The 23,781-nt window shown below is 42.6% G+C and overlaps 1 protein-coding gene across 1 annotated transcript in view; it reads left to right on the top strand.

Annotated features, from left to right (window-relative positions):
• The window catches only part of LRRC2 (leucine rich repeat containing 2), a 531,872-nt gene that overhangs the window by 69,179 nt on the left and 438,912 nt on the right, over window positions 1-23,781 (top strand). Inside the window, exon 2 of the mRNA XM_040416971.1 lies at window positions 6,555-6,709. Within this exon, the coding sequence (XP_040272905.1) occupies window positions 6,585-6,709 (125 nt within the window). The 5' untranslated portion in view covers window positions 6,555-6,584. The remainder of the gene's footprint in view (window positions 1-6,554; window positions 6,710-23,781) is intronic.

Genomic DNA, 23,781 nt, shown 5'->3' with positions numbered 1-23,781 from the left:
GATGATTGTGCAATGGACAGGACCTGGAAACTGGATCAGGATGACAAGGAGGCGATGACATCAGAGGAAGAGGCTGATGGAAACGATAATGAGCCAAGCTGACATACGACCAAAACATAAAAAAAACTGCCAGGGCAGATATGTTTATATTGTGGTCAGCTAGAGAGTAAGTGATGCTGCTGATGTTAGAGTAGTTGTTATACCAAGAGAAAGCAAATGGTTACAATTGTGGTTGTATTTGGGACTATACTCATGCTGCAGGGTTTCCTTTATCCTGGATCATCTTCCGCTCAAATATTGCTCCAAACTGAGATGAGATCATTGATCATAAAATCTCTCAAATCCTCCTACCTTTCAAAAAAAAAAAAAAGGCTCCCATCAAAACTATCCATGGTCAAGAAATATTTATTATTAATGACTGTACATTTTATCAGGGCCTACCAACTGAGAAGTAATCACTAAGCCCCCTGATTGACATGACAAAAAATTTACATAAATATAGCCCTACATTGATAAGTTGCGAACGCTAAACATGCTAATATATATATATATATATATATATATATATATATACACATTGGACTTGTGTAATGCATGCAAATTATGCATGTGTCTTAAAGGGTTTCTACCACTTCGTTTCACATATTTAGCTGTCAGACACTAGCGATCCGCTAGTGTCTGCTCTGCCAAACCATCCTAATATAATTGCTTTTGGGGCAGCCGTTTCGCTGAAAAAATAACTTTTATTAATATGCTAATGAGCCTCTAGGTGCTATGGGGGCGTCATTAGCACCTAGAGGCTCGGTCTACCTTCACAAACTGCCGCCGCCCAGCGCGTCCCTCCAGCCCGCCCATCTCCTCCTGAATGCGATCCTCCCTATGAGCGTATGTATTCGGGGCATGCGCAGTGAATGTCTGACCGCTTCCCTGCTCAGACATCTCCACTGCGCCTGCGCGATGACGTCATAGTGCTCCGAGGAACAGGCGCAGTGGAGATGTCTGAGCAGGGAAGCGGTCAGACATTCACTGCGCATGCCCCGAATACATACGCTAGTGTCTGACAGCTAATTATGTGAAACGAAGTGGTAGAAACCCTTTAATGCTTCAATCGTTCAATCGCAGGACTTTCTGTTGTTTAGATTCTTAATCCTCAAATAGCAAGATATATATCTAAAAAGACAATAAAAACAATCATTTAAAAACCTCAAATTGCCTTAACTTGAATTCATGAGCATATCTCCACCCAAAAGATTGAGGACCACCAATCAAATAAATCTACTTACATTGCAGTTAATATTAAGTCTCTTTGGTTGATAACTGTGTAACAAAAATATTAATTTTGATTCCTTCATCAATAATATTAATAACTAATGTCTATCCCCTCCTCATGGTCAATCGCACTAAGCTTCAACTAACTTACTGAGTGTCCCTGCTATCTACAATCAGGGATTCAGCCAAATTATTATAAATGATGTCATCAATTCTAGTATCCTCAACCGTGATTCTTAAATTTTATTGAAACCTCTGTGTGGGATTGTACCCCAATCTCTCGTATTACCTCTGTTTCTTCAATTTATTTTCCTTATTTCTGACACATAATAACTATTGTCAATAACAACAAGAGTACCATGCTTATCCACTGGTTTCATGATCATTACTGAAAAACAGATTTTATTTACTTTGTATTTACTTTACTACAATCTTCCATAAAAATGTTTAGTATGGGTAAATTTTCGAAACTTCTGAATTCTGATGCCTATTGACTTCGGTGTCAGAAATGTTTTATTTTTTAAAACATAACAGCCCACATTTGCTAATACTGTCTTAACTTAAGACAGTGTAAACTTATATGCCATATTTATAACATTGGCTGATGCTCGCTGATAGATCTGACACACCTTTAGACTGTCTAACTTTACACATTTGTTTTTGTTTGCTCAAAAAAATGCTTAAAAATTTTGGGCGCTTTTTTGTCACATTGTTGCACATTTAAACCACACATCTTCCCTTGAAGCCACACCGTATTGTCGATTTTCAGTATAATAAAGGGCTCTTTACTGTAAAAGCAGTAAAACTTTGGAGTTCCCTAATCAAAGAGATTGTTATGACTAAACCAGAAAATAAAAAAGTGTAGACATCTTGGTTTGTGAAAAGGCAAAATTATTTATTTAAAAAAATAACATTTTATGGTGCAGTTAGTTATTATTTCATAGTTACAGTATTAGTATATTAGTTCTTTTTTCTTATTAGTGTCCAGTTGCAGATTATACACCTTCTGCAATTAATTTATATATTTAATAATATATTTCAGCAAGAATAAATCTACAGAAAGAAAATCTAATTATGTACAATATTTATTTTAACCCAAAGCATATTTCATAGTGAGTTGCAATTAATGCAATTGTGATATTTTTAATAAAAATAACACTTACATTTTTATTTTATAATGTGCCTGTAACCTGATATTAGCAGTTTTTCTCTTAATGCAATATTATTAAAACTATTTTAAGGAGTGTATTGCTGTTTTTTTCAGTAGCCCTTGATTGTGGGTAATAAATCAGAATCTTTTTACATATTTAGTGTTGTGACATTGAAGGTACAAATTATCCTTACTCTGGGCTGATTGCAGGTTTTAAAAGTCTCCTATGTATAGAAACCATCCACAATAGTACACTTATGAATCAAGTAATAGGCCTAATAAAATATGCTCCTCGTATAAATATAAGTAGATTAGCTGCAGCTTTCTCATTTTAACATCTAATTAAGATACTAAGAGCTAAAATGGTTCATTTTGCTAAGAAATTAGCTGGTTCCCTCATGAACTAGATGATGTATAATTCAGTCAGTTGCAAAATGAGCACTTTCTTTAAACTGGCAAATAATCGTGAGAATTAAATGTGACAATATTTTGCATGAATTATCTATCTATTTATCTGTCTACTAGAGATGAATGAACTTCTTGAAATTTGCTTTGTGTCCCTGCAAATTGGCATATGACACCCTCTAGTCTCCTAGGACTGACATATTTTTCTGAAAAGATGTTTTCTCTTTTTGTCATTTTTTTTTTTTACATATTTTGCCCCCCCCCTCATTTCAAGCTCTTGATCACAATGACAGCAATAACAAATAATATCAGTGTGACACTGACATATACAGCTATGAGTAAACGGATGTTTGACAGTGTTCACCAACTGCTTGTTTAAAAACACCCTGCGCCATTGCATATTTTATGCTTTTTTATATTAGAAAGCTTCCAAAAATAGTCAGTTATGGGAGGCAGATGGTGTTTGAACACACACGGTGTTATCCCAGTCCAGTGGTGGCGAACCTATGGCATGGGTGCCAGAGGCGGCACTCAGAGTCCTTGCTGTGGGCACCCACACCCTTGAAAAAGTCTATGGTGTATCAATATGCCTTCAACTTTTCCTGCCATTCATCAGTGCAGGATGTACTATGAATGGCACAGGCAGCGCATTGAATGTAGGCTATTATAGCTAAATGACAAAGTGCATGGAAGATTTACTATATTGGACTGTAGTATTCATGATAAATTGCTGTGTTGGCACTTTGCGATAAATAAGGGGGTTTTGGGTTGCAGTTTGGGCACTCGGTCTCTAAAATTTTCGCCATCGCTGTCCTAGTCTGTCTGTCTGTGGCACAGTCTTGGTTCCTGACTGACTTGCTTCTGAATCCACCACAACCCTACCCACCAGCTTTACTAGTGTCTCCTGTTTTGTGGTGCCAGATATCTGCAGTTCCAGTATTATTGACACTCCAGACTGCTTCTGTGATTGTGGTGCAGTTTTCCAGCATCCCAGCCATCCAGCCAAGTTTCCTACAGTCATTTTCTGTCTGTTCACACTATACCTGCTGTTTTGGTGCAATATTGGTGCAATTTTGGTGCCTAGAGCCTCTTGTGCTTATACCAGTGTTCCTGACCTCAGTAAACCAGCTGCTAACTATACTGGGACTATCCCAAGAGGTAGCAGTATGGTTGCTTTCCTGCAGCGAAAGCCAGATGCCTGTAAAGGATGAATACCAGGGGAGCACCAAAATAACACCCTTAGAGTTTAGCCCAAGGCCAAACCAGTTAGTAAGCACAGTGAGTCCACATTCATGGATCTGTGACACAGAGGATGACTTCATCCGTTTGTCAGTCACGATTCCCCCTGTTGAGATGACACTGGAGGCTGGGTAAAAGAAAACATACAGGGCCAGATCTAACTGCTGTTATACTCTGCTTGCCCAGAACACCATGGGATCATGGAACACAGTGTGTGCGAGAGAAAGGCCAGAGTCCAGGTAGGAGTGAGCCTGGGTGTTCAGGTAGTATGTCTCGGTTTGCTGATTTGCCACAGGATATTAAAAAAAACTGCTCCATTATGTTGATAATACTGAACTGGATGGTGCTGCTGTGGCTTGTGTTGATTCTGGTAGCAGAGAAGTTGGGAGGTGAGTGACTCTGCCAGGGACAGAGAGGGGCCTCAGACACGCGAACAGCAAGTGTCTGCTTGCCAAAAACAGCGGCGAGCTGCGTTCACATTGTTTCCTGGTAATAAACTATTTATCCTCTCCTTTGGCAACAAGAAAACATTCTCCCATTTAGCTTTGATAGCGAGGGTCCAAAAGCATGGCAATCCAGTAATCATCAGTGTCACGTATGGGAACCGCCCTGTCACGTGACCCGAGTGTGACTGCCAAGGGTCGATCTATTTCTCGCACTCAATCTCTCGCGCCCTTACACACAGGCCTCAGATTGATCCTAAATCACACCCCGACACAGCCATTCATGCACCTCAACATGCTGCCACCATCTATGAAATAAAAATTAATACACCAATTGATTAAGGCTCATAGAAAACCCCACAGCACCCCACTTGCAAACAGGCTCACAGTAGCACAGAAGACACTTATAGAAAATACATGGTAACGCAAACCACACTCATACACTTAAAAAATTTAGGTTACTGGGCTTATTCAGGGCACAAGGCAAAACCATTAAAGATGTGCTTTAATGTACTAAAAAGGTACAGTAATTAGTTACAAGAAGTTACAAGAAATAAGACATACATAAACGTGCACAAAACAGTATAAAAATAAAATAATAAAAAGCAGAAAGGTTTTTACTCAACGAATTGGTGTGATCAGAGTTCCTTCTGGTTTTTCCAGGGACAGGAGGAAAGTGGAACACAACCCAATGTTGACCGGATCCCCAAGTTGTGTCACTATAATGTTCCCAATTGTTCATTTTTATCCCCATTTGGCAGAAGGTGGAGCTGAGAGGAGTCTCCCCATCATCGTTGGTCCAGCCTTCTGGAATGGCCCTCATTACCTGTGCATGCTCCACCTCTCTTATTCAGCTGACAGGCATGAAATATTAATAAAACATGGCTCCCTGTCCACACTAATGGATATTTGGGCCCGACATGTTTTAATAATGTTTATACTATCAGGCCGATCGTTCTGATACCACACATGACCAATGTGGTTGTCCCAGAAGGTGAGATACTGGTTATGTGGGAATGCTGGCTGTCAGGGGAGCAAAGTTTAGACTACCTACGATGCCCACATCACATGGAATGTATTGATTATAATTATTAATACGTGAGTTGTACCAGAGATAAGTTATTACTTATGATTAGTGTTGATCGAGCAACAAAGTGCTCGGGTGCTCGAGTAGAACACCTTGGGATGCTCGGGTGCTCTACCGAGCACCCAAGCACAATGGAAGTCAATGGGAGAACCCTAGCATTAAACCAGGCATCCCCTGCTCTCAAGAGTGGAGGGTGTCTGGTTCACATGAAAAGATCAGAAATTTATGGAAACACCACTGAAATGGTTCGGGAACAGCATGGGGAGGATATCCAGATGCATCTTGGAATCCAGGTCGCTGCTGGGAACAATGTTGTCCGAGTAGTATGCCAATTTTACAGACTGACATTAATACAGAGGAAAAATTGTTAGGAAACATTCTATATTTACCTGCATATAAAGTGCAAGTGCAGCCAAAAATTCCAAGGAAGAGGCACTCCTATACAACTTGTATATCACATAAAGGAGGGCCTCATTCACATTGTGGTACAATTGTTCAGGTAGTGGGACTCCTACACTCATAAAGCCTATGCACTAAGTGAAAGGGCTGACAAAAATTATATATATATATATATATATATATATATACACTCACCTAAAGAATTATTAGGAACACCTGTTCTATTTCTCATTAATGCAATTATCTAGTCAACCAATCACATGGCAGTTGCTTCAATGCATTTAGGGGTGTGGTCCTGGTCAAGACAATCTCCTGAACTCCAAACTGATGATCTGCTCAGTAGGGTTGCAGGTGGATCTGGGCCTTAGGGATATAATGGCTGTTTAAAACCTGCCTGAAATATACTGAAGGACATTTTGACTGCCAGCAGTGGCATCTCTATAATGTTGTTTAAACAAAACAATTTCTATTGATGTAGCTGGACATGATAACCTTGTTCTAATAAATAAATTAAGCATTTTGTAACACAACAATTGTGTTATTTATTCTTTTTGTCCCACAGCTCATATTCAACCAAATTGGATGTAAGACAATGACGTTTGAAGTTATTGTTGTTGACTTCTCCAAAATAAGAGGACTTTGGGAAACTCGGGTTAAGAAGTATAAAGAAAGATGCAAAAAGGAGAAGGAAAGGCTACAAATGAGTGCGTTGCAAAAGTAAGTATAATCAAATAGTCCATGCCATTAGCACTAAAATATTTCTCACTAGTTCTGGGGCAGAGTTTACCTAACCAAACCATACTGAATCTCCCCACCTCACATATCCACAAGGTCATCAACTCAGCAAGATCAATCAACATTCAGACAGTTCTGTGGTACGGGCAGCACATGGCTTAGTGGTTAGTATTGTGGCCTTGAGGCCCGAGTGTCGGGGCTCAAATACTACCTAGATCTACATATGTTCTCCTTATGTTTGTGTGGATTTCTTCTGGAATCTCTAGTTTTCTCCCTGAAGTTTGACATAGGGAACTTACAGTCAGGTCCATAAATATTGGGACATCGACACAATTCTAACATTTTTGGCTCTATACACCACCACAATGGATTTGAAATGAAACGAACAAGATGTGCTTTAACTGCAGACTGTCAGCTTTAATTTGAGGGTATTTACATCCAAATCTGGTGAACGGTGTAGGAAGGGACCAAAATTAATGGGAGAATTGGCTTCTCAGCTGTTCCATGGCCAGGTGTGTGTTATTCCCTCATTATCCCAATTACAATGAGCAGATAAAAGGTCCAGAGTTCATTTCAAGTGTGCTATTTGCATTTGGAATCTGCAAGATGAGATCCAAAGAGCTGTCACTATCAGTGAAGCAAACCATCATTAGGCTGAAAAAACAAAACAACCCCATCAGAAAGATGGCAAAAACATTAAGTGTGGCCAAAACAACATTCTTAAAAAGAAGGAACGCACCGGTGAGCTCAGCAACACCAAAAGACATGAAAGACCACGGAAAACAACTGTGGTGGATGACCGAAGAATTCTTTCCCTGCTGAAGAAAACACCCTTCACAACAGTTGGCCAGATCAAGAACACTCTCCAGGAGGTAGGTGTATGTGTGTCAAAGTCAACAATCAAGAGAAGACTTCACCAGAGTGAATACAGAGGGTTCACCACAAGATGTAAACCATTGGTGAGCCTCAAAAACAGGAAGGCCAGATTAGAGTTTGCCAAACGACATCTAAAAAAGCCTTTGCAGTTCTGGAACAACATCCTATGGACAGATGAGACCAAGATCAACTTGTACCAGAGTTATGGGAAGAGAAGAGTATGGAGAAGGAAAGGAACTGCTCATGATCCTAAGCATACCAGCTCATCAGTGAAGCATGGTGATGGTAGTGTCATGGCGTGGGCATGTATGGCTGCCAATGGAACTGGTTCTCTTGTATTTATTGTTCATGTGACTGCTGACAAAAGCAGCAGGATGAATTCTGAAGTGTTTTGAGCAATATTATCTGCTCATATTCAGCCAAATGCTTCAAAACTCATTGTCGGCGCTTCACAGTGCAGATGGACAATGACCCAAAGCATACTGCAAAAGCAACCAAAGAGTTTTTTAAGGGAAAGAAGTGGAATATTATGCAATGGCCAAGTCAATCACCTAACCTGAATCCGATTGAGCATGCATTTCACTTGCTGAAGACAAAACTGAAGGGAAAATGCCCCAAGAACAAGCAGTAACTGAAGACAGCTGCAGTAGAGGCCTGGCAGAGCATCACCAGGGATGAAACCCAGCGTCTGGTGATGTCTATGCGTTCCAGACTTCAGACTGTAATTTACTGCAAAGGATTTGAAACCAAGTATTAAAAAGTGAAAGTTTGATTTATGATTATTATTATGTCCCATTACTTTTGGTCCCTTAACAAGTGGGAGGCACATATGCAAACTGTTGTAATTCCTACACCGTTCACCTGATTTGGATGTAAATACCCTCAAATTAAGGGCTCATGCACACGATTTTTTGAGTTCAGTATGCGGAACATATACTGAACCATTCATTTCATTCCGTTTCAGTATTTCCGTATTTCCGTACCGTGAAAAGATAGAACATGTCCTATTCTTGTCCGCAAATCACGGTGCTTGGCTCTATTCAAGTCAATGGGTCCGCAAAAAAAACGGAACACATACAGAAATGCATCTGTATGTCTTCCGTATCCGTTCCGTTTTTGCTGAACCATCTATTGAAAATGTTATGCCCAGCCCAATTTTTTCTATGTAATTACTGTATACTGTATATGGCATACGGAAAAACGGAACGGAAAAACGGAAAGGAAACGGAAACACAACGGAAACAAAAAATGGAACAACGGATCCGTAAAAAACAGAGCGCAAAACACTGAAAAAGCCATACTGTCGTGTGCATGAGCCCTAAAGCTGACAGTCTGCAGTTAAAGCACATCTTGTTTGTTTCATTTCAAATCCATTGTGGTGGTGTATAGAGCCAAAAACTTTATAATTGTGTCGATGTCCCAATATTTATGGACCTGACTGTAGATTGTCGGTTCAATTGGGCAATAGAGACTCGTATGAATAATGGCATGATTTCTGTGCAGTCCAGCAGAATATGTTAGTGCTATATAAACTACTGGAAAAATAATAAATAGTAACTACAGGTTGGGATCACTCAGAAAAGTAGAGATAAGGACATTTATAGTTAAATATAACATCCAGAAACATTAACTACTTGTGCTAGACATTCCATATAGCTCAGTATAGTCCAGTGGAGTCAGATTAGTATAACTAGTAATAGGGTGTGCTTAGCTGTCATAAACAGTAGAAATCATCCAACCTCACATAGAGTCATGAAGAATAAAAAACAGTAGCAGGAACGCTCTTACTTGACTTTTTTCATGTTTTCATCAGTAGACAGCATAGATGCAATGAAAATACCACAATATAGCACCCTGGCATATGGCTCTTTCTCATCTACAGACCATTTCTTATGACCTCCTACAGCATCAGTGGATGTTGCATTATCTGAATATCAGTGTACTATTTTTCATATATGTTAATCATCCAGAGCATTGTTATCATATTTTCATGTATAATAAAAAGCTAGGCAACTCAGTGATACCTTTAGTTCTTAGGATATGGTGTTCAGAGAATGGATACATTATTTACTGTACATTACATGCTGGAAACCTAACGTGATATTGAACTATTTACATTAATGTATGAGCAGAGAGATGGAAAAGAGTGTGAGTGCAGGTGAAGACTACACAGAGTTTGTAGTCTTTACCATGGGAACAAACAGGCCTGGATAAGAGCTATAGACACAGATAGACAGGAAATATTTAACCAAATTCATTGTTCATGTGTGATGCATTGGAGCAATAAAACAATCTTGTTTTGTAGGTAAATCTTCTCTTTAAAGGGAATATGTTAGCAAAATTATTTTCTGCTAGTTGTTATTATTATTATTATTATTATTATTATTATTAATAAATAGTTAATACCATATAGCAACAGATATCCTTTTTTTAAATCTGTTTTTATTTTCTGATTGTAGATTTTTTTATTCTTTTCCCTGAACATAATTATGGGGGCGGCCATCTTGCCTGAACTGCTCTTGACAGCATACAGTCTTGTGAAAAAATTAGGACACCCTTTGAAAGCATGTGGTTTTTTGTAACATTTTTAATAAATGGTTATTTCATCTCCGTTTCAACAATACAGAGAGATTAAAGTAATCCGACTAAACAAAGAAAACTGAAGAAAAGTCTTTTCAAGATCTTCTGTAAATGTCATTCTACAAAAATGCCTATTCTAACTGAGGAAAAAGATAGGACACCCTTGCCCCTAATAGCGAGTGTTACCTCCTTTGGCTGAAATAACTGCAGTGAGACGGTTCTTGTAGCCATCTACCAGTCTTCGACATCGGTCTGAGGAAATTTTACCCCACTCCTCAATGCAGAACTTTTTCAGCTGTGAGATGTTTGAGGGGTTTCTTGCACGTACAGCCCTTTTCAAGTCACCCCACAGCATCTCAATGGGATTCAAATCTGGACTTTGACTTGGCCATTCCAGGACTCTCCATTTCTTCTTTTTCAGCCAATCTTTGGTTGATTTACTAGTATGTTTTGGGTCATTGTCATGTTGCATGGTCCAGTTCCGCTTCAGCTTTAATTTTCTAACTGATGGTCTCACATGTTCTTCAAGCACCTTCTGATACACAGTAGAATTCATCGTGGATTCTATGATGGTGAGCTGACCAGGTCCTGCTGCAGCAAAGCAGCCCAAAACCATGACACTTCCACCTCCATGCTTCACAGTTGGTATGAGGTTCTTTTCTTGGAATGCTGTGTTTGGTTTACGCCAAACATGTCCTCTGCTGTTGTGTCCAAATAATTCAATTTTGGACTCATCTGTCCAAAGAACATTATTCCAGAAGTCCTGGTCTTTGTCAACTTTATCGCTGGCAAATGTCAGTCTGGCCTCGATGTTTCTCTTGGAAAGCAAAGGTTTCCTCCTTGCACACCTCCCATGCAAGTTAAACTTGTACAGTCTCTTTCTGATTGTAGAGGCATGTACTTCTACATCAACAGTAGCCAGAGCCTGCTGTAGTTCTCGAGATGACACTTTAGGGTTTTTGGATACCTCTTTTAGCATCTTGCGGTCTGCTCTTGGGGTGAACTTGCTGGGGCGACCAGTCCTGGGCATGTTGGCAGTTGTTTTGAAAGCCCTCCACTTGTAGACTATCTTCCGGACAGTGGAATGGCTGATTTCAAAATCTTTTGAGATCTTTTTAAATCCCTTCCCAGACTCATAGGCTGCTACAATCTTTTTTCTGAAGTCCTCTGACAGCTCTTTTTGCTCTCACCATGGTGCTCACTCTCACTTCAACAGTCAGGAGCACACCAAACTAAATGTCTGAGGTTTAAATAGGGCAAGCCTCATTCAACATGCAGAGTAACGATCTACTAATTATGTGCACCTGGTGTGATATACCTGTGTGAGATCTGAGCCAATTTAAGAGGGAATACATGTGAGGGTGTCCTATCTTTTTCCTCAGTTAGAATAGGCATTTTTGTAGAATGACATTTACAGAAGATCTTGAAAAGACTTTTCTTCAGTTTTCTTTGTTTAGTTGGATTACTTTAATCTCTCTGTATTGTTGAAACGGAGATGAAATAACCATTTATTAAAAATGTTACAAAAAACCACATGCTTTCAAAGGGTGTCCTAATTTTTTCACATGACTGTATATGCTTTACAGCAGCCACCATGGGCCATAAATACAATGGACAGGAGCTGACTCATTGACTTCAATGGGAGAGTTCTCTAGGCATGCTCTGTGACCTGTGCAGAGGTCATTGTACAAGGAAAGAATAGATAAGCTTTGACAATCACCTATTGTGAATAGTGGATCCAGTGTTATCTTTATATAAGTGATATCTGCCATTCTGATCCTGCCTGTGATGATATGCAGATAACTGCAGTAAAGGGAGCAGTACAGACCAAGATGTGGCGCCTATTATTAGGCTTAGTGGTCAGTGTTCAAAAAACTGTAGGATTTTATATTTTTCTTTTTAATATAAATGTTGACATGGAAAAGTTCTTAAAAAATATGTTTAAAGGCTATGGAAACCTTCGTGCAGACAAATTAATACATACATTTCTCGTTAAAATGTAGCAGAAAATATAATTGGGCTCATTTGTTGTTTTTTTTTTATTCAGCTTCACTTTTTATACACTCAGTAATGCTGGTACCTGGTTTTCAAGCACTTTTCTCAGTTCAGGTTCTCTGGTCACATGCTCTCTACACTGACTTTTTTTTACACATGCACGTGAACAGCTCTGCTCCCGTCTCCCTTTTCTGCAGTGTTACACAGCACAACCTCCCTGAACAGCTACTCAGCATCTGCCCTCATACTGACCATACTGGAAGCTGGCTCTGAATTGATAGCAGAATATACCTAGAATTCATCATTGTTCAAAATGCCCCTCCCAGTGTCTCCAGAAGGTATAGTGCCCCCAGTATATATTATAGCCCCCTGTAGGGCCCTCATTAGATATAATGCCCCATGTTGTGCTCTGTAGATATAATACCCCCATGTAGTACTCTCTATAGATATAATACCCCCGTATAGTGCTCTCCATAGATATAATGAATGTAGTCAATGGGAGCAGTGTTGTTTTCTCTTCCAAGGGCTGCTCACAGCTTCATAAGACTCTGGTCTCTGTTAAAGGGGTATTCCCATCTTGTGAATCAGGTGAAATTAAATTCCAAATAGCATAAATGATATCTTACTAAATATATCAAATTTTCAGTCTTCGATCCTTTTTCCGATATCTGGACTTTGATCTTTGTTGTGTCTATACTTTGTAGCCTATAGTCAAGGCCATCACAGCGATACAGCAGTGGTGGCCGCGATTGCGCGGTTTCTTGTAGCTGTGCTGTTTTCCATGGGTGGGCGGCACCTTGGGAGTGCGCACGTCAGAGCTTTCTGCCTGGCCACCTCTACTCAGGTGCATAGATGTCTATGGAAGGCTTCAGGGCAGGGCACCATCCTCCACTGATGAAAGAGCAAGTAGCTATAGATAAGATCGGCCAGTGAGTATGTCTCCAAAATACTGTTATCTATATATAAATATAGAGATAACAGTGTTTAGTTTAGAGACTGCTCACTCTCGGTCTCGGCAGCACCTCTGCAAGGACGGAAGAATATAACTGAGGGATCGTGACAGCGACACTTTTCAACGCTGGTTGTCACGATCCAAAGCCTGCTACACTATTCTAACTCTAAATAGTTTATACTATAAAGTGGATGACACAGTATTTCAAGTTGTGCTAGGCTTACGAAAAGTTTCTATGTATAACTGAGATTTTAACAGAGTTTTCAAATTTTAGGATTTGTGGCTCTTTATAATGTATCTTTCATGCACTACCAGCTTTTTGAATTTGCGCTGGTTTAGTGATTTTCCAACAATAAGACAGATGGATTGTATCATGGTACACTCAAGGAGCAGGACTCGAAGATAAGGAACAATATGGCACATCAACAGAGATTTATGAGAATAACTGTATTTTTCTACATATTATGAAACCTAATGTATAACGCATTAAAAGGAACTGCAAAGATCAATGATTTGCCAGCAGCAAACAACTGGTTAGATTTCAATTGAAAGTTTCATTTTTGGGCAGCACATCAGAGAGCTCGTGCTCTGGGGAGGGATTTCGCCTCAGGCAATAAATGTTTTTAAAGAAAGCTAAAATTAAAATAAAATTATCCTCACTTCTAAATAGTCGAGGTGCCCTAGTTGCCAGCCTATCATATCACACTTGGCTTCTTTTTTTTCGTTAGATCCTTATGAGGCTTCCTCTGTGACACTAAAAATTGCATTAAAGCTATATAAATTGTACAAACTTTGCCACTGTATTTGCCATGCAATATTTCTCAGACAGATTCATATCTGCTCTTGAGAATGACAAGTCCCTCAGGGTCAACATGAAAGATTGCCTTAAAATACTGTAAAATATTCTATCCAGAAGTTTTCTCACTGACATATTGGTAAAAGAATTTTAGATGTAAAAATCAAATAATCCTAAGCATATTAGTTTTTTTAATAGGAGCTTTCCTGTTCCCCTTACACACACGAGGGCAATATACATAGGCATAAATTACACTAGAAATGATAAATTGAATTTTTATAAATAAAACAACATTGATCCTGAAAAGTAGTATTCATTTTCCTCCCTGCATACAGGAATGGCAGTTAAATGTATAGCTAGGATTTAGGTGCCCCTTTCTAATATACTGACCAAAATGATTGCAGCAATTTATTTTCTTAGACAGGAATAGCCAGTATGAAAATGATGCGCGTACAATCATCTAAGTTGCCTAACAAATCCTCGTTATGACAGGTACACAAAGTTAAAGCACCTGAACACCAGAAAAGGCAAGCTCAGTTAGTAATCAGCATTCAGAATGTATAACCAAAGATGAAAGTGCCATCTCTCACATTATAGGGAAATCATTATGAAAAACCTGGTTCTGCAATGCTCAACTATTTAGGGAACTATAACATAAATCTACCTATTTTTATTTTTTTATTTTTTATTTTTTTACATTCAAGTTAATTTCACTGCAGTACTGAGCAAAAAATAATCTGGCAGTATCCACAGGAGTAGCTTCTGTTGCACTATAGCACTGGTCTACAGCCTTGAGCTATTCAGCTGGCAAAGCTACACATTTGAGCATATCCTGACTGCTGTAGGCTGTAGTTTTATCACGGATGAACAGCCATAGCAGGTTATTATTTCAACAAAGCAGAGTTCCCCATACTTTTCTAGGTCACAAGTCCTTCTCCAATATGGCAGATGATATTGAGCTACACTGAACATTAAAATGGCAAAATCCTTTTAAAGATATGATCAAGTGTTAGCCTCCAGTAATGTATTTTTAAGGCCTCTTGCACACGAACGTTGTGCATTCGTTCCGTGCATTGGGGACCGCAATTTGCGGTCCCCAATGCACGGGCAACATCCGTGCTTCAGCCGGGACGGATCAAGACCCATTCAACTTGAATGGGTCCGTGATCCATCCGCACTGCAAAAAAATAGAACAAGTTCCATTTTTTTGCGGTGCGGAGGCACGGACAGAAACACCGTAGTGCTTCCGGGGGCTTCCGATCCATCCGTTCTGCATCTCTGTGATTGCGAACCCATTCAAGTTATTGGGTCCGCATCCGTGATGCGGAGTGCACATGGGCCGGTGCCTGTGTATTGCGGACCCGCTGTATGCGGACCGCAATACGGCCACGAGTACACAACCTTTGTGAGCAAGAGGTCTAACTCTGATAAACTAATAGTACTATGATGTTTCTGGTGTCATTAGTGCAAAATAGTATCTGCAGTGTACATAGGACCAGAGAGCCACTCGTTGGGGAACCTTTTAGTACATAATGAGACTTTAAAGAGAACCCACAGTGAGATTTTCTAATTAAAGCTGTGTACCTGTACTTATTCGCACCACCCTCTAGAGTGATGTGCTTTTTGTTCTTTCTATGTCCCCACTCCCAGTCTGTAGATATGCCCAAAAGTATTTGTCAGCTGTATGTTAATATAGTGTGGTCTGCCATCAGAGTAGCAATTGCAGCTCTTTCCTGTAGGCAAAGCGTAAAAGCAATGAGCTGATGCTGGTCAGTAATATCAGTCAGCTTCAGAGCGATGCAGAAGCCTGATCTTACAATAGGTATCTTATGTTGTCAGACAAGGTTATGTGAAGACTTCTTTAGGTTCTGGAATGAGGTCTTCAATTGTACTAATTTTGCCGAATGCAATTTGCTTATATAATGACACCAAACATGGCAACTTTTCGACTCCACAAAGTCTTTCTCAAGACTTGAGAAAGACTCTGAGGAGACAAAACATTGAGATAGTTCCATTACATAAATTTTCACTGCATTCAGCAAAAAGACTGTTGTGGCCTTCTCTACAATACAATTTTTGGGTCCCAGGAGTCAGGATACAACATCATGTGCATCTTGAGAAATTTTTATTGATATCCACGGTTGTGGGAATCATGTTGTGCTGCTGATTATTATTTTTGAGGAATAAGGTCTTCACACATCCTTGTATTACAAGATAATATACTAACGACAAGACCATGCCGGGTTTCAGCATCTGGGGCAGTCAGCTATGACTGGACAGCATCAGAGTGATGCTGTTACAGAATGTCTACAGAGAATAGCCACCCTAATAGCAGACCACACTCTATTAACATACAGCATACCAAATACTATCAGTGGCAAATCTACAGAACAAGGGGCTTAGAAAGAAAAAGTATACTTGCAGTTAGAGTTGAGCGAACACCTGGATGTTCGGGTTCGAGAAGTTCGGCCGAACTTCCCGGAAATGTTCGGGTTCGGGATCCGAACCCGACCCGAACTTCGTCCCGAACCCGAACCCCATTGAAGTCAATGGGGACCCGAACTTTTCGGCACTAAAAAGGCTGTAAAACAGCCCAGGAAAGAGCTAGAGGGCTGCAAAAGGCAGCAACATGTAGGTAAATCCCCTGCAAACAAATGTGGATAGGGAAATGAATTAAAATAAAAATAAAAAAAATAAAAATTAACCAATATCAATTGGACAGAGGTCCCATAGCAGAGAATCTGGCTTCACGTCAGCAGAGAATCAGCCTCTTCATGCCATAGCAGAGAATCTGGCTTCATGTCAGCAGAGAATCAGTCTTCATGTCATAGCAGAGAATCAGGCTTCACGTCACCCACAACTGGAACAGGCCACTGTGACATATTTAGGCCCAGGCACCCAGGCAGAGGAGAGAGGTCCCGTAACAGAGAATCTGGCTTCATGTCAGCAGAGAATCAGTCTTCATGTCATAGCAGAGAATCAGGCTTCACCTCACCCACCACTGGAACAGGCCACTGTCACATATTTAGGCCCCGGCCCCCAGACAGAGGAGAGAGGTCCCGTAACAGAGAATCTGGCTTCAAGTCAGCACAGAATCAGTCTTCATGTCATAGCAGAGAATCAGGCTTCACGTCACCCACCACTGGAACAGGCCACTGTCACACATTTAGGCCCTGGCACCCAGACAGAGGAGAGAGGTCCCGTAACAGAGAATCTGGCTTCATGTCAGCACAGAATCAGTCTTCATGTCATAGCAGAGAATCAGGCTTCAGGTCACCCACCACTGGAACAGGCCACTGTCACATATTTAGGCCCCGGCACCCAGACAGAGAAGAGAGGTCCCGTAACAGAGAATCTGGCTTCATGTCAGCAGAGAATCAGTCTTCATGTCATAGCAGAGAATCAGGCTTCACGTCACCCACCACTGGAACAGGCCACTGTCACATATTTAGGCCCCGGCAGCCAGACAGAGGAGAGAGGTCCCGTAACAGAGAATCTGGCTTCATGTCAGCACAGAATCAGTCTTCATGTCATAGCAGAGAATCAGGCTTCACGTCACCCACCACTGGAACAGGCCACTGTCACATATTTAGGCCCAGGCACCCAGGCAGAGGAGAGAGGTCCCGTAACAGAGAATCTGGCTTCATGTCAGCACAGAATCAGTCTTCATGTCATAGCAGAGAATCAGGCTTCACGTCACCCACCACTGGAACAGGCCACTGTCACATATTTAGGCCCCGGCACCCAGACAGAGGAGAGAGGTCCCGTAACAGAGAATCTGGCTTCATGTCAACACAGAATCAGTCTTCATGTCATAGCAGAGAATCAGGCTTCACGTCACCCACCACTGGAACAGGCCACTGTCACATATTTAGGCCCAGGCACCCAGACAGAGGAGAGGTTCATTCAACTTTGGGTTGCCCCGCAATATAATGGTAAAATGAAAATAAAAATAGGATTGAATGAGGAAGTGCCCTGGAGTACAATAATATATTGTTAAGGGGAGGTAGTTAATGTCTAATCTGCACAAGGGATGGACAGGTCCTGTGGGATCCATGCCTGGTTCATTTTTATGAACGTCAGCTTGTCCACATTGGCTGTAGACAGGCGGCTGCATTTGTCTGTAATGACGCCCCCTGCCGTGCTGAATACACGTTCAGACAAAACGCTGACCACCGGCAAGGCCAGCACCTCCAAGGCATAAAAGGCTAGCTCTGGCCACGTGGACAATTTGGAGACCCAGAAGTTGAATGGGGCCGAACCATGAGTCAGTACGTGGAGGGGTGTGCACAGGTACTGTTCCACCATGTTATTGAAATGTTGCCTCCTGCTAACACGTTCCGTATCAGGTGGTGGTGCAGTTAGCTGTGGCGTGGTGACAAAACTTTTCCACATCTCTGCCATGCTAACCCTGCCCTCAGAGGAGCTGGCCGTGACACAGCTGCGTTGGCGACCTCTTGCTTCCCCTCTGCCTTCGCCTTGGGCTTCCACTGGTTCCCCTGTGACATTTGGGAATGCTCTCAGTAGTAGCTTGTACTCGCGCATATTCCTATCACGCTCCAGTGTAGGTGGGCACATTGTCTTTGTACCGGGGATCCAGCAGGGTGGCAACCCAGTAGTCCGCACACGTTATAATGTGGGCAACTCTGCTGTCATTGCGCAGGCACTGCAGCATGTAGTCGCTCATGTGTGCCAGGCTGCCCAGAGGTAAGGACAAGCTGTCCTCTGTGGGAGGCGTATCGTCATCGTCCTGTGATTCCCCCCAGCCACGCACCAGTGATGGGCCCGAGCTGCGTTGGGTGCCAGCCTGCTGTGAACCTGCTTCATCCTCATCCTCCTCCACCTCCACCTCTTCCTCATCCTCGTCCTCCTCGTCCTCCAGTAGTGGGCCCTGTCTGGCCACATTTGTACCTGGCCTCTGCTGTTGCAAAAAACCTCCCTCTGAGTCACTTCGAAGAGACTGGCCTGAAAGTGCTAAAAATGACCCCTCTTCCTCCTCTTCCTCCTGGGCCACCTCCTCTTCTATCATCGCCCTAAGTGTTTTCTCAAGGAGACATAGAAGTGGTATTGTAACGCTGATAACGGCGTCATCGCCACTGGCCATGTTGGTGGAGTACTCGAAACAGCGCAACAGGGCACACAGGTCTCGCCCAGTCATTGGTGGTGAAGTGGTGCTGTTCCGCAGTGCGACTGACCCGTGTGTGCTGCAGCTGAAACTCCACTATGGCCTGCTGCTGCTCGCACAGTCTGTCCAGCATGTGCAAGGTGGAGTTCCACCTGGTGGGCACGTCGCATATGAGGCGGTGAGCGGGAAGGCCGAAGTTACGCTGTAGCGCAGACAGGCGAGCAGCGGCAGGGTGTGAACGCCGGAAGCGCGAACAGACGGCCCGCACTTTATGCAGCAGCTCTGACATGTCGGGGTAGTTGTGAATGAACTCCTGCACCACCAAATTCAGCACATGCGCCAGGCAAGGGATGTGCGTCAAACCGGCTAGTCCCAGAGCTGCAACGAGATTTCGCCCATTATCGCACACCACCAGGCTAGGCTTGAGGCTCACCGGCAGCAACCACTCGTCGGTCTGTTGTTCTATACCCCGCCACAACTCCTGTGCGGTGTGGGGCCTGTCCCCCAAACATATGAGTTTCAGAATGGCCTGCTGACGTTTACCCCGGGCTGTGCTGAAGTTGGTGGTGAAGGTGTGTGGCTGACTGGATGAGCAGGTGGAAGAAGAGGAGGAGGAAGCTGAGTAGGAGGAGGAGGAGACAGGAGGCAAAGAATGTTGCCCTGCGATCCTTGGCGGCGGAAGGACGTGCGCCAAACAGCTCTCCGCCTGGGGCCCAGCCGCCACTACATTTACCCAGTGTGCAGTTAGGTAGATATAGCGTCCCTGGCCGTGCTTACTGGTCCACGTATCTGTGGTTAGGTGGACCTTGCCACAGATGGAGTTGCGCAGTGCACACTTGATTTTATCGGATACTTGGTTGTGCAGGGAAGGCACGGCTCTCTTGGAGAAGTAGTGCCGGCTGGGAACAACATACTGTGGGACAGCAAGCGACATGAGCTGTTTGAAGCTGTCTGTCTCCACCAGCCTAAATGACAGCATTTTATAGGCCAGTAGTTTAGAAATGCTGGCATTGAGGGCCAGGGATCGAGGGTGGCTAGGTGGGAATTTACGCTTTCTCTCAAATGTTTGTGAGATGGAGAGCTGAACGCTGCCGTGTGACATGGTTGAGATGCTTGGTGACGCAGGTGGTGGTGTTGGTGGTACATCCCATGTTTGCTGGGCGGCAAGTGCCAACGTCCCTCCAGAGGCGGAGGAAGAGGCAGAGGCGGCGGCAGCAGCAGAAGAGGCCGAGGCGGCAGCAGCAGAAGAGGTAGCAGGGGGAGCCTGAGTGACTTCCTTGTTTTTAAGGTGTTTACTCCACTGCAGTTCATGCTTTGCATGCAGGTGCCTGGTCATGCAGGTTGGGCTAAGGTTCAGAACGTTAATGCCTCGCTTCAGGCTCTGATGGCACAGCGTGCAAACCACTCGGGTCTTGTCGTCAGCACATTGTTTGAAGAAGTGCCATGCCAGGGAACTCCTTGAAGCTGCCTTTGGGGTGCTCGGTCCCAGATGGCGGCGGTCAGTAGCAGGCGGAGTCTCTTGGCGGCGGGTGTTCTGATTTTGCCCACTGCTCCCTCTTTGTCTTTTGCTACGCTGTTGGCTCGGTCTCACCACTGCCTCTTCCTCCGAACTGTGAAAGTCAGTGGCACGACCTTCATTCCATGTGGGGTCTAGGACCTCATCGTCCCCTGCATCGTCTTCCACCCAGTCTTGATCCCTGACCTCCTGTTCAGTCTGCACACTGCAGAAAGACGCAGCAGTTGGCACCTGTGTTTCGTCATCATCAGAGACGTGCTGAGGTGGTATTCACATGTCCTCATCATCAGGAAACATAAGTGGTTGTGCGTTAGTGCATTCTATCTCTTCCACCCCTGGGGAAGGGCTAGGTGGATGCCCTTGGGAAACCCTGGCAGCAGAGTCTTCAAACAGCATAATAGACTACTGCATAACTTGAGGCTCAGACAGTTTCCCTGATATGCATGGGGGTGATGTGACAGACTGATGTGCTTGGTTTTCATGCGCCATCTGTGCGCTTTCTGCAGAAGACTGGGTGGGAGATAATGTGAACGTGCTGGATGCACTGTCGGCCACCCAATTGACTAATGCCTGTACCTGCTCAGGCCTTACCATCCTTAGAACGGCATTGGGCCCCACCAAATATCCCTGTAAATTCTGGCGGCTACTGGGACCTGAGGTAGTTGGTACACTAGGACGTGTGGCTGTGGCAGAACGGCCACGTCCTCTCCCAGCACCAGAGGGTCCACTAACACCACCACGACCATGTCCACGTCCGCGTCCCTTACTAGATGTTTTCCTCATTGTTCCCGTTCACCACAATAAGAAAAATATTATTCGGGCCAATGTATTGAATTAAAATTCAGGCCTTTTTTTACAGACACCTAACACTGTCTGGCTATCTATTAGGTACCGTATTACACTCATACAGGCACACCAGTAATGACAGATTTAGCTGAATATAAATGTGAGGCCTATTTTTTAGGCGCTGTGTGACAGGTATACGTTTAATCACAGAATTAGACTTGTATCTGCACTGTAGCGTGTGTGTTAAGTTTTTCAGAATGACCCTATCAGCACCTTGAATCTAATATACCCTTTTAGGGATAGATTTAAAGTAGGCCTGATATAGCAGAAACTACTAATTTTGAGAATGGCAAATTTGGGAATTGTTTTTCAACCCAGTCTATAAACTGTGCTTTTACGGTCAGTAAAAATAACTTGACCAGCTAAAACAGTACTGATTTGGAGGAATATAAATGTCAGGCCTATTTTTTAGGCGCTGTGTGACAGGTATACGTTTAATCACAGAATTAGACTTGGATCTGCACTGTAGCGTGTGTGTTAAGTTTTTCAGAATGACCCTATCAGCACCTTGTATCTAATATACCCTTTTAGGGATAGATTTAAAGTAGGCCTGTTACAGCAAAAACCACTAATTTTGAGAATGGCAAATTTGGGAATTGTTTTTCAACCCAGAACAAAAACTGTGTTTTTACGATCACTAAAAATAACTTGACCAGCTAAAACAGTACTGATTTGGAGGAATATAAATGTCAGGCCTATTTTTTAGGCGCTGTGTGACAGGTATACGTTTAATCACAGAATTAGACTTGTATCTGCACTGTAGAGTGTGTGTTAAGTTTTTCAGAATGACCCTATCAGCACCTTGAATCTAATATACCCTTTTAGGGATAGATTTTCCTGACAGGAATATATTGGCGAAAGTCTCAGCTTTTAATATCTGTATTTATGACTAGCCAGTATAGTCAGTGGCATATCCGGTTGGTGCATTTTTTCTGTGATTTATATGATTGTATTTACATCCGCACAATGCTCCGTTTTGTGTAGGATGCTTTTGTGGTGCATGTGGACCGCGCCGACATCCTCCACCGTATGCATTTTTTGCTGGGGATAGTCGTTTGCTGCGGTCCACATGCGGTGGGGCTGCTCCCCCAATGTAAAACACGCTACAGTGTTAGGGGTTGAGCCGCTCCTCCAGTATTGCCACTATATTTCTGTGTTTTTGTCTTGTTCTATATGTAGTGTATGTGCCGTTACCTGGCATTTAAACACTCTTTTGCACCTGGTGACCTCCATCACAGGGTCTGATATGGGCGTGGCTTGCAGTCTTGGCTTTGTTCACATTGCACTAGTTGTCCTGCTAGGCGTTTGTGTGGAAGCCTGGCTGCGAGCTGGATTACATCGCCTTCAGACCGTGTTCACACCATAGGTAGCGTAGTGGTAGGACCCTTTGCCATGCTGAGTGACCGTGACGTGGTGCAATGATGGGCTCCGATATTTTCCTGACAGGAATATATTGGCGAAAGTCTCAGCTTTTAATATCTGTATTTATGACTAGCCAGTATAGTCAGTGGCATATCCGGTTGGTGCATTTTTTCTGTGATTTATAGATTTAAAGTAGGCCTGATATAGCAGAAACTACTAATTTTGAGAATGGCAAATTTGGGAATTGTTTTTCAACCCAGAACAAAAACTGTGCTTTTACGGTCACTAAAAATAACTTGACCAGCTAAAACAGTACTGATTTGGAGGAATATAAATGTCAGGCCAATTTTTTGGCGCTGGGTGACAGGCTCAACTTGCCCCTGATGTAGTATATGGCCAAAAAATAACCACACTATTGATGGTTAAATGCACTTGGGTGACACAGGCTCAACTTGCCCCTGATGTAGTATATGGTCAAAAAATAACCACACTATTGATGGTTAAATGCACTTGGGTGACACAGGCTCAGCCTGCACCTGATGTAGTATATGGCCAAAAAATAACCACACTATTGATGGTTAAATGCACTTGATGAAAGCTTGACCCTGATGTAGGATATAGCAAAAAATAACCACACTATTGATGGTTAAATGCACTTGGGTGACACAGGCTCAGCCTGCACCTGATGTAGGATATAGCAAAAAAAATAACCACACTATTGATGGTTAAATGCACTTGGTGGTAGCTGGTGCTGGCGCACCAGAAGCCACAAAATGGCTGCCGATCACCCCTGAAAAAAGTGATATAAAAATGCTCTGGGCAGCCTAAAAAAAGTGAGCAATTGAATATCAGCACTTCAATGATCCACAGCTGGAGATCGATCACTGAATGAAATCTTTTGGAGGAGTTAATCTGCCTAATCTCGCCCTAACGTCGCAGCTGCAACCTCTCCCTACGCTTGTATCAGCAGAGTGACGTGCGGCGCTACGTGACTCCAGCTTATATA

This window comes from Bufo bufo, chromosome 2, assembly GCF_905171765.1.
Source record: "Bufo bufo chromosome 2, aBufBuf1.1, whole genome shotgun sequence".
Classification (NCBI taxonomy): Eukaryota; Metazoa; Chordata; class Amphibia; order Anura; family Bufonidae; genus Bufo; species Bufo bufo.
Note: the sequence above shows the minus strand (reverse complement) of the source record. Positions and strands in the feature narration are given on the sequence as shown.